This window comes from Scylla paramamosain, chromosome 8 (genome assembly GCF_035594125.1).
Source record: "Scylla paramamosain isolate STU-SP2022 chromosome 8, ASM3559412v1, whole genome shotgun sequence".
NCBI classification, from domain to species: domain Eukaryota; kingdom Metazoa; phylum Arthropoda; class Malacostraca; order Decapoda; family Portunidae; genus Scylla; species Scylla paramamosain.
In genome coordinates, this window is record NC_087158.1 from 1,952,501 (window position 1) to 1,965,000 (window position 12,500).

Sequence of the window (12,500 nt, forward strand, 5' to 3'; positions counted from 1 at the left end):
TTTTTAATTCCCAATATCTCCCCTTCCCCTTTCCTTTTCCTTTCCTTTCCCTTCCCTCACTTCCTTTCACATCAACGACAGCCAGTCACGCTTACGTCACCCTTCCTGCCTTTGCGTTACCCTTTCTCCTTCCCCCCCCCACCCAGTCACCCTGCTCCTCGTCCCCTCTCCAGTTACCCTCTCCCACCTTTACTCTATTCCTCGTCCCGTCTCCCATCACTCCCACATCAAACCTCTTCCACGTGATTCTAGTGTTGTTGTGACCTCCTGCACTCAGTCAGGCAGTTCATCAATTTCTACTTCTGTTTTATCATGTAACGTAATCTTATTTGACTCGTTTATTTCTATACTTCCATTTAACAACTCAACTCAGCCTCACACACACACACACACACACACACACACACACACACACACACACACACACACACACACACACACACACACACACACACACACACACACACACACACACACACACACACACACACACACACACACACACACACACACACACACACACACACACACACACACACACACACACACACACACACACACACACACACACACACACACACACACACACACACACACACACACACACACACACACACACACACACACACACACACACACACACACACACACACACACACACACACACACACACACACACACACACACACACACACACACACACACACACACACACACACACACACACACACACACACACACACACACACACACACACACACACACACACACACACACACACACACACACACACACACACACACACACACACACACACACACACACACACACACACACACACACACACACACACACACACACACACACACACACACACACACACACACACACACACACACACACACACACACACACACACACACACACACACACACACACACACACACACACACACACACACACACACACACACACACACACACACACACACACACACACACACACACACACACACACACACACACACACACACACACACACACACACACACACACACACACACACACACACACACACACACACACACACACACACACACACACACACACACACACACACACACACACACACACACACACACACACACACACACACACACACACACACACACACACACACACACACACACACACACACACACACACACACACACACACACACACACACACACACACACACACACACACACACACACACACACACACACACACACACACACACACACACACACACACCTGTTCATTTAGTTATTTAGTGTTTCATTTTTGTATTGTATTCATGTATCTCTCTCTCTCTCTCTCTCTCTCTCTCTCTCTCTCTCTCTCTCTCTCTCTCTCTCTCTCTCTCTCTCTCTCTCTCTCTCTCTCTCTCTCTCTCTCTCTCTCTCAATTTCTTCCTGTCTAACTTCCTCTACTTCTTAGAATGTTAAATGTTAGAGATACTGAGAAAAATCACACACACACACACACACACACACACACACACACACCACACACACACACACACACACACACACACACACACACACACACACACACACACACACACACACACACACACACACACACACACACTCATTCAGTCTTTTACGATTACAGAGCCCCGACACATCAAACAAATCGCTACTTTAACAGTGGTCTTTGATGTGTGTGTGTGTGTGTGTGTGTGTGTGTGTGTGTGTGTGTGTGTAATGTGATTTTTGCGATGTTTTTGTTGCATTCTTTTGTTTCATATAAGTTTCGTAATGTTTTCCTGCTCGTTTTTTTTTTTTTTTTGTTTCAGCATCTCATCTAATATATTTCCATTTTCTTTTCTCTTGTGTAGCGTGAATGTGCCTTTCTATTTTTCACCTTAAGTAGGTACGCGATTTTGTTGGCTACTTTTTGTAATTTGCTTTATTAAGAGTAATTCACTTGTACATCATGCAATTTGTGGTCAGTAAACTCTCTCTCTCTCTCTCTCTCTCTCTCTCTCTCTCTCTCTCTCTCTCTCTCTCTCTCTCTCTCTCTCTCTCTCTCTCTCTCTCTCTCTCTCTCTCTCTCTCTCTCTCTCTCTCTCTCTCTCTCTCTCTCTCTCTCTCTCTGTGTGTGTGTGTGTGTGTGTGTGTGTGTGTGTGTGTGTGTGTGTGTGTGTGTGTGTGTGTGTGTGTGTGTGTGTGTGTGTGTCGCCGCGGGACATTACGAACGGCACTTGAAGGCTTAGATATAGGGCAGGGCGCCTTTGTGGTCTTATCAGCCGCCCCGGAACTAAGGGTGAGGATACTGACGGCACAGGTGACAGGTAAAGGTAACGTGGGAAGGGGTGTGGGTGGGGGCAAGGAGGTGAGAGGCAAGGTAGGGACACGGAGAGAGGGTGAGGGAGGGGGAAGAGGTGACAGGAAGGGGGTGGTGACGGAGGGACGAGATAGGGAAGAGGTGGGTGGCAGGGAGGGGAGGGTGTGGAGTTGGTGGTGTGGGTAGTGATGTGGGAGGGGGGGTAATGTGGAGGGGTGATGTGGAAGGGAAAGGGTGGGGAAAGGATGTAGGGAAGGGAGAGGGATGGAACAGAAGAGATGGGAGAGGAATGGAGAAGAAGAGAAAGGCAGAGGGACAGAAAAATAAATACAGGAGAATGAATGAGTACTGAAGGGAGAGAAAGAAAAAAAAAAGAAGCGAAGGGAAAAGAGGGATGGAAGAAAATGGGAACTATAAGTAAGAAAAGAGAGGAGGGAAAAAAAAAAGATGAAACAAAAAGCAGGAAAGGAACTGACGTAACAGAAACAAGCAGGAGGAAACAAATGAGAGTCAACCAGAGATACGGGAACGGAACAGGTTAATTAAAAAAGAAGGAAAATCAGAAACGAAGGAAAACACGAAGGAAAAAGAAACAAACAATGAACGAATAAACTTGTAGGAAAAAAAAAAAAAGATAACGAGGGAGGAAATTGTTAAGCTGGGAAAGGTAAACAACTACACTATTATGGAAACAAACATGGTGGCTTTGTTAGGGGATAGAGAGAGAGAGAGAGAGAGAGGAGAGAGAGAGAGAGAGAGAGAGAGAGAGAGAGAGAGAGAGAGAGAGAGAGAGAGAGAGAGAGAGAGAGAGAGAGAGAGACGTAGATTATCTCAATGTTTGATTTTTCTGATTTTCTTTTTTTTTATCAGCTAGTCATTAAGAATACAAAGTCAATGCACACACACACACACACACACACACACACACACACACACACACACACACACACACACACACACACACACACACACACACACACACACACACACACACACACACACACACACACGTACGGTGATGTCATAAGCTGATTGTGTGCATGTGAGTGTGTGAGAACGGATGTGTGTGTGTGTGTGTGTGTGTGTGTGTGTGTGTGTGTGTGTGTGTGTGTGTGTGTGTGTGTGTGTGTGTGTGTGTGTGCTGAGTTAGGTCCGTCATTTATCAACATCGCCTTGTCCTTGCCACGTTCTCTCTCCGTCCTCCTCCTCGTCTCTTAGTCGCCGCCTCTACTGCGTCCCCGCCAGAGTAAGTGACTGGTGAGAGAGAGTGAGAGTGACTGTGTGTGTGTGTGTGTGTGTGTGTGTGTGTGTGTGTGTGTGTGTGTGTGATTACGGACCTGAGTGTTAGATAGTGGAAGAATCATTGTTTTGTCTGGTATTAACAGTGTGCCATTTGTTACTGTATTTCAGTGACTAGATGTTTGTACTGGCCTTTAAACTACATTCAGGTTTGGTCGTGAAGTAAAGAAGGCGAGAGGAGGCAAAAGATTAAACGAGGTATGTTTGGCTGAGCACTAAAGGCAAGAAGATAGAAAATGAAACTACATTCAGGTTTGGCTGAGAAGCAGAGAAGGTGCAAGGAAGGCAGAAAATTAAATTGGTCTCAGATTTGGTCGAGAATTTGGTGCGTCGTGAGGAAGAAGTGACAGTACCTACCTACGTAAACAAGCTGGCGTCTCATCTTTTTCAACACTTTTAACAGGCTCTAGTAGAAGTGATTTTAGGCCCTTCAAGAGTGTTTTCATAATTCTGTCGAAGCGGTAGGAAAAAATGCAACACTCTGTACACTTAAAACAGTCTGGCGTCTCATCTTCACTACTTGTAGCATTCTAAAAGTTGCTTTGAGGTTTTCAAGAGTTTTCATGATTCTAGTGAAGCGTCAAGACGTTTAAAAACCGTATTACCTAAAACTCTCTAGCATCTAACTTAAGTACTTTAAACTGGTTCTAGTGGACGTTACTCTGAGTTTACAAGGATGTTTTTGTGATTCTAGTGATAGTTCACCAACACCTCTGCATCAGTAACGGGAAAATCACTCATATGAACTCGCCTAATCCTCTGTGTCCTTTTGATAACAGTCCTTCTGAGAGAACCAAGCCTTTAGAAACACGACCAATAAGAGTAACATTTTCCAGAACTACAAAGGATACCACGTGACGGACAAGACTTCGAAGGACTCAGAAAGACCCCCATAGGACACCTGAAGGAGCACTAAAACCACTAAACAGTTGAGATCCTAACCCTGTGAAGGACTGAAGGATATTGGATCTGAGGGTCCTAGAATACTGGTGAGGTTCCTAATCCTACCATGAGGAACGCCGCTGTCCTACTGCTGGTGGGAGTGCTAGGAGTCCTGCTGGCTAAAGGAGGTATACTGCTTTGTTGGGGGTGGGGTATGAGTGAGGGGGTGAGGGAGTGAAGATTGTTGGGGTGGTGGTGAGGATTGTGTTCTTGGGGCTGGATGGAAGAATGAGGGTGTGGAGTGGGAATGCGGTGAGAGTGGCAGTGTTTTTAAGGTAGTTGGTGGTGGGGGTGGTGTCTCTGTTGGTAGGTGAGGAATGGGAGGGGTTATGTTGCTGTGGGGCAGGGTGAGGGTGGTAATGTCCTGAGGTGGTGGGGGTGGGTGGTGTGGAAGTGTGTTTAAGGAGTGGAGGGGGTAGTGTGTATGGTGGGGAAGGAGTGGTGAGGGAGGGGTTAGTGTTTTTGGGGCTGGGGGTGGGGGTGGAGATAGCTGGGTGGAAGGAGTGACGTCCAGAGAGAGAGAGAGAGAGAGAGAGAGAGAGAGAGAGAGAGAGAGAGAGAGAGAGAGAGAGAGAGAGAGAGAATTATCAAATGTGCTGATTCTACTGAAGATAAAAAAATAAAGTATCAGACGTGTTAAGTGTCACAGGTATTGAAATGAACAACGTTAGCGAGGATAAATATTTGTATCGATAATGTACGTGTTAATTATAGTATTGTGAACGATGGGGAAGGAGGGAGAAGAAGGGAAGGGAGAGGTAGACGGATTGGGGAGAATGGGGAGGAGAGATGGAGTGGAGTGTGACCGTTGGAGTGGCAAGAAGTGAAGGATGGAGAGCTGGAGGGAATAAGGAGGAAGGAATAATGTAAGAAGTATAGATAGATAGATAGATAGATAGATAGATAGATAGATAGATATTCATTGACCACAGGATAACACGTACAACTTAAACACACACACACACACACACACACACACACACACACACACACACACACACACACACACACACACACACACACACACACACACACACACACACACACACACACACACACACACACACACACATTCATCCTCAGCACTTGCCTCACACACGCAGGCGTAGCGGGTCTTGAGTGCTACTCCTGCCACGACTGTGCTACCCTGGACCCCAATGAAAACACGAGGAAATGCTACACCTCCTGCCTCGCCAGCGTCACTTGCAAGGGTGAGTGAGTGTGAGTGAGTGAGTGAATGGTAGAGGGAACGAGGGAATGAGTGAGTGGGTGAGAGAGAGAGAGAGAGAGAGAGAGAGAGAGAGAGAGAGAGAGAGAGTGAGTGTGAGTGTGAGTGTGTGTGTGTGTGTGTGTGTGTGTGTGTGTGTGTGTGTGTGTGTGTGTGTGTGTGTGTGTGTGTGTGTGTGTGTGTGTGTGTGTTCCGCAACGTCTTCGCGATTGGAAGAAAAAAACGAACGAAATTGAAAAGAAAAAACAAGAATGAATAATAATCAATATAAAAAAGAAAGGAAGGAAATTAAGTAGAATAAATAAGTTTTACCATCCAAAAGAAAATAAACAATTAGTAGGAGAAAGAGAGATCGACATTGAAATATAAAAAGAAAAGACGAAAGAATGAATGAAAAAGAAAGAAATAAGAAAGAAGGAACGAAGGAAGGATATTGTTTACGCGTATCCTTATACCCTTCTGCGTGTGTGTGTGTGTGTGTGTGTGTGTGTGTGTGTGTGTGTGTGTGTGTGTGTGTGTGTGTGTGTGTTATGAAGAAGAGCAAGAGAGCAGTCATTTACCTGTATCTCTGTCTTTTTCTGTCTGTTCTCCATTCCTCTGTACCGCTCCTCGTGTCACGCCCACGCCCACGCCCGCACCGCCTACAGCTAATGGCCAGCACTTTGTGACGCGGGACTGCAGCTACAGCTCCAAGGCCACCATCTGCGTCTTTCCCTACCCGAAAACCTTCGGATTCGATTGTTACTGCAACTCAGACCGCTGCGACCCGCTGGTCTTGTTCCCCGACGTGTGTGACAATCCCCTCGACTTCATCAGTCAGCTGTTCGCCTCCCTGCAGCGCCCCGTCCGCCGTGGCTGATGTTTTGCGAGTAAGAAAGGCGCCAGACAGTCTCGCCACACACTGCAGTACATGAATTTTTATATATTTGCGTTTTTTTTTTTTTTTTTTCATTCCTGGCATCAATTATTGTATGGAAAAAAACGAACAAGATAGTTGATCTAAAAGTGTCTTAAATCTTATAAAATATTAAACGAATTTGACCATGCCTGTTTTTACATCATTCATTACTGTGTACAAGTAAAGTGTGCACGTGACCACCGCTCAGACGTTACTGGAAGCACCCGCACTGAGCGCCACATAGAGAACACGCACTCCAGCTTCCCTATTAGACTGTTACGTGAAACTGTGACCACACTGCACCAGCCTTCTTCACGCCGGTTGTGTGTGTGTGTGTGTGTGTGTGTGTGTGTGTGTGTGTGTGTGTGTGTGTGTGTGTGTGTGTGTGTGTGTGTGTGTGTGTTGACTGAAGGAGAAAAGGAAGGGAGGAAGCAAAGAAGGAAAAAGGAAAATAGCACGTAATTAATTAATGGAAGAGAAATAAACTTGGAAATATATTTTAGCATAAGACGAACGGACAAATTAACGAAGGCAGAGAAGAAAGAAGGGGGAAAACATTGAAATAACCCCATACTGAAGGGTAAGGAAATTAAATAGGAAAGGAAGGGTATAATTTAGTCATATCCTTCAATCCTATTTGTGTATGATGTGAGAGAGAGAGAGAGAGAGAGAGAGAGAGAGAGAGAGAGAGAGAGAGAGAGAGAGAGAGAGAGAGAGAGAGAGAGAGAGAGAGAGAGCACCCATGTCCCTGTTATAATCCAGTCCTCCTATCCTACCCTTAACCCTTTCTCTCCCTCCTGCCTCGTGTTTATGAAGTGGAAGAGAGCAACAAATTCCTGTATCCTTCTGTCCTATTCCTCTCTCCTTCGAATGCCATGTTTATTAAGTGAAAGCACCATATCCTTGTACGTACCTACCATATATATTCTACAATCCTATCTATTCTCTTCCTTGCCCCTTGTTAATGAAGTGAAAGAGCACACGTGTACCTCTGTTCCTATCCCAGTGTCCTGCCTACATACCCTCTCTCTCTCTCCCTCCTTCACACACTCATATACACCACGCAGATGACGGCCAGCCCTTCGTGAGTCGCCTGTGCAGTGTGACCAACAAGGAGTCGGGCTGCTCCCCCTCCCAGTCCTCTGCTAACACTTATGATTGCTACTGCAACGACGACCAGTGTGATGTGATGCAGTTGTTCCCCGATGTGTGTGACTCCGCCCCCGCCGCCACACTCGCTCCTCTCGCCCTCCTCCTAGCTGCCCTCCTGCACTCTGTCCTCGCCTGATCCATCCACTGTTTGTTGTTCTGAGATACTACTACTACTGCTACTGCTGCTGCTGTTGTTGTTGTTGTTGTTGTTGTTGTTGTTGTTGTTGTTGTTTCTTTTTCCTTTTTTTCTTTTCTTGTTCTTGTTCTTCTTGTTCCTTTGTTTTTGCTCTTCTTTAACAACAACAACAACAACAACAACAACAACAACAACAACAACAACTACTACTACTACTACAACAACAACAACAACAACAACAACAACAACAACTACTACTACTACTACTACTACTACTACTACTACTACTACTACTACTACTACTACTACTACTACTACTACTACTACTTCTTCTCAGCTTTAGATTTTACTTCTCTTATATTTCATCTGTATTATTTCATATTAATCTATCCATCTTCATTTATACCTTCGCTTGACTTTCTCCCTTTTTCTGGGTCACCTTATAGATTACAATATATCTTAGTATAGCTTGCATGTAACATCAGGTTGCCAAGGCTGAAGCAAAGAAAATGTTCAGACGAGGGACTAAGTTAAGCATTCAGTGTGTTTTCTTATTTTAATTCACCGTCTGCAAATCTTTCCCTGCCTTGCACTTAATCTAATGTTACGCGGGTGATACAACATATATTTTCTTTCTTTTGTTTCTTAGTATTTTTTTTTTTTTTGTATTGATTTTAGCTTTAATTAGATTTAATGTTAATATATGTCTTCAGTAATTTTTTTTTTTTAGGATCCCAGTAATTGTTGTATAGTATTATGTATATTTTTGTAATGATTTGTATTCATTGTTTAGTTGAGAAGAGGCAACAGTAATCAGTTAAAACCACAAACTTAAATAAACAAGCAACAGTGCACACAAACCACATCAAAACAACAACAGTTACTACAACAACTCGAGGCAACACAAACTAAATGAGTTAAATCACAGACTTAAATAAAACAAGCAACAATGATAAAAAAAAAATTGCATCAAACAACAACAGGAACAACAACAACAACAATTATTTTGGTTCTTGTTGTTGGTGTTCAGTTTAGCTTCGTGTGCACACCACGCTCTAGAGAGGTACTTATCTAGCTGTTTCTCGGAAGGTCTGCTGTATTTAAATTAACTCTGTAATATATTTGTGTGTTATGAACGTGCTGTATTCCGTGTTGTGAAATAAAGGAAACTGTTACTACTACTACTACTACTACTACTACTACTACTACTACTACTACTACTACTACTACTACTACTACTACTACTACTACTACTACCATACCGCCATCACCACCACCAGCCTCACTACTACTAATACTACCACCAATACTACTACTACTACTACTACTACTACTACTACTACTACTACTACTACTACTACTACTACTACTACTACTACTACTTCCTCCCTTGTACCACCATCACCATATTAACAACTCCTTATTGTGCAAACCTTGTTCTCTTTATGTGAGTGGATTCTGGCTTAGGGCAGCAAAAAGTCGTAAGGAAATGTTTAATGAAGGTGCCAGTCTCTATATAGTGTAGCAAAAAGAAAAAAAAAAAGAAAAAAAGGGTTATCCAAATTCTGATATGTCTTTAAATATCTGTATTGAAGACTTACAGTGGAGAAATAATGAATAACAAACATTTATCACCTCATATTCCACCACCACCACCGCAACAACCACAACCACAGCAATAAAACAATTAGATCCTTACTATTAACTAAAGCCAAATACAGCGAGATAATACATTGCGGTCTGTATTCGGAAACGCTTTGCTCTCTCACCGCCACTATTTTCCAAGGACACGGAGATGATTAGCCGAGTTCTCTTTACTGCTCCTCCTGTTAATAATGTAGAAATCTTGTTCATCTGTCACTAGAACCGTAAAAGCACCCTTAAAAAAAAAAAAAAAGATCCGTGTAACTTCAACAAGAGCCTTTTAAAATTAGTGAAGTGCAGAAGTTGATCCTTTAAGTCACAATTGGAATACTTTGTGTGTGTGTGTGTGTGTTTGTCTGTTCTAAGGTGCTGTGGTGGTGGTGGTGGCGGTAGTAGTGGTGTTGTTGCAGGGGGCGGCCAGGGGAGTACTCGGGGAGGCCATCTCAAACTGCAGGGTGATGACCAGGTAGGTGGCCACGAAGCTGGACACCTGTGTGGAGGAGGCGCGGCTCAGGTGGTGGTGGTGGTGGCGGTGGTGGTGGTGGTGGAGGATGGAGGGATGGTTTGAGGGACAGAATGAACATGAGTTTGTACAGAAGGAAAATATGATATAAGCAAAAATGGATATAGCGAAAAAAAAGATAAATAAAATATAAATAAAAGTAAATAAATAAATAAATATCATATATACATAAAAGTTAAGTAAGAAACAAATTCAAAACATTGAAGGAAATTTATAGAAACCTCATACGTATGTTTGTATTTATGTATGTATGTATGTATGAATAACGCCTTAACATGTATTATCTTGCCCCCGCTGTGTGTGTGTGTGTGTGTGTGTGTGTGTGTGTGTGTGTGTGTGTGTGTGTGTGTGTGTGTGTGTGTGTGTGTGTGTGTGTGTGTGTGTGTGTGTGTGTGTACTTACTGTAAGGAAGGTTTGCCTGTCGAGAGTGAAGAAGCCACAGAGCGTGAAGGTGGACCCGCGCCCCAGCACATCCTCCGCCTGTGCCACCTAGAGAGAGAGAGAGAGAGAGAGAGAGAGAGAGAGAGAGAGAGAGAGAGAGAGAGAGAGAGAGAGAGAGTAATAACAAGCCCTAACGCCACACATCATTCTCACAAGCAAGACGCAAAGAAGCTAAACTCCATAGCGCCTCCATCCCTCCACTTTCCTCCCACCCTCCACTTTCCTCCACCATTCGCCTCCATCACCAATTTCACGTACATTCCACCCACTAAGATTCATAAACCATCAATATTCCATGCTAAGCAGTTCCACCTTCTCCAGCTCCTCCACCTCTTCCACCACTTGATAAATTTCCTCTCCCTTTTCTCGCCTCTTCTTTCTTGCAGGGGCTGTGGAGTGGGGAGTGGGGGGTGTTGGGGAGGGAGTGGGGGTGATTTTTTTGGGGGTTGGGGAAATGTTAGGGTATGCGTTCTCTCTCTCTCTCTCTCTCTCTCTCTCTCTCTCTCTCTCTCTCTCTCTCTCTCTCTCTCTCTCTCTCTCTCTCTCTCTCTCTGTCAGAACTGCTCTTCATTATTTTTTCTCTATCTGATTCTTTTCTCCCATCAAATCTTCCTCCCAAACTTAATTTTTTTTACTCCTCATCTTGTCTTTCTTTCAATTTTATCTTTATTCCTCCCTTCCTTCCCTCAGACACACCTTTCTTCTTCTTCCCCTTCCTTTTTTTTTCATACCTTCCTCCCGTTCTTCCCTCAAACTTGCCTCTCTTCCTTCCTTTCCTTAAGCATTCCTCTCTTCCTTCCCTCCTTATTTTCCTTCCTCTATTCAACCCTTCCTCATCCTTCTCTTTCTCCTCCTCACCCATCCAACTCAACCCTTCTTTATTTCTCCTCTCTTCCTCACTCAACCAACACTCATCTCACGCCTAAACCCCCACTACTCCAATTTTCTCATCCCTCTCCTCCTCCTCTCCTCCTCCCTTCCTCACCTCCTTCAGCGTAGTCTCACAGACGTCCTGGAGTCTTAGGCCGCAAAGGAGCCGCTGACACGTCCTTCTCTGCCAGAGAGAGAGAGAGAAAGAGAGAGAGACGTTCTTAGGTGGAAGTAGAAGAGAAGGATTAGGTAGAAGACTAAAGGGGAGAGAAGAGGAAGATAAAAAGTGAAGGTGTGTAGATGGGAAGGGGAGAGCGTGTAGGAGGGAGAAGGTGAGGGGTGCAGGAGAGTGATGGGTGTGGAAGAGGGAGAAAATGAGGGGTTGTAAAAAGAAGAGGGGAAGGTAGGGAGGAAGTGAGGCGTAGGAAGGGAAGGTAGGACGTGTAGGAGGGAAGGAAGGAGTATGTAGGAGAGAAGCAAGGAAGTGTAGGAGGAGAAAGATGTGCAAGAGGGAAGGAAGGGAAGGTGTAGGAAGGAAAGGAGGAAGGAAGGAAGGGCGTGTAGGAGGGAAGGAAGGAAAGTGTAGAGGGAAAGGAAAAGGGTGTGTAGGAGGGGAAGGAGGTAGTGTGTTTTCTGTTCAGTAGCCAGTTTCTCTCTCTCTCTCTCTCTCTCTCTCTCTCTCTCTCTCTCTCTCTCTCTCTCTCTCTCTCTCTCTCTCTCTCTCTCTCTCTCTCTCTCTCTCTCTCTCTCTCTCTCTCTCTCTCTCATCGATGATATTGGCAGGATGGTAAATGATGGATAGGATGCATAAATGAAAGAGAGAGAGAGAGAGAGAGAGAGAGAGAGAGAGAGAGAGAGAGAGAGAGAGAGAGAGAGAGAGAGAGAAACTAACAAGAAGTAACTGCCTAACTAGCACACAATCATCTTACTAATGGTTCGCCCCACGCCTTCAGAGAACTGCCCTTCATCAAGCTGACAAAGGAAAATAAAATTGAAGTTCGCGTGTCGAGGGGAATCGAACCCACGTCCTTGGT

The 12,500-nt window shown here is 44.5% G+C and overlaps 1 protein-coding gene across 7 annotated transcripts in view; it reads left to right on the forward strand.

Moving 5' to 3' along the window:
• The window catches only part of LOC135102687 (uncharacterized), a 79,085-nt gene extending 70,133 nt beyond the window's left edge, over positions 1-8,952 (forward strand). For 4 of the 7 annotated variants that reach the window (XM_064008079.1, XM_064008080.1, XM_064008084.1 and 1 more), the window contains 3 exons: positions 4,469-4,702; positions 5,678-5,785; positions 7,768-8,952. In XM_064008079.1, the coding sequence (XP_063864149.1) occupies positions 4,642-4,702; positions 5,678-5,785; positions 7,768-7,988 (390 nt within the window). In that variant the 5' untranslated portion in view covers positions 4,469-4,641 and the 3' untranslated portion in view covers positions 7,989-8,952. Of the gene's footprint in view, positions 1-3,411; positions 3,591-4,468; positions 4,703-5,677; positions 5,786-6,449; positions 6,728-7,767 lie in introns of those variants that run through there. The other 3 variants (XM_064008082.1, XM_064008083.1, XM_064008086.1) reach the window with 3 other exon arrangements.
• The last annotated feature ends 3,548 nt before the right edge of the window (positions 8,953-12,500 follow it).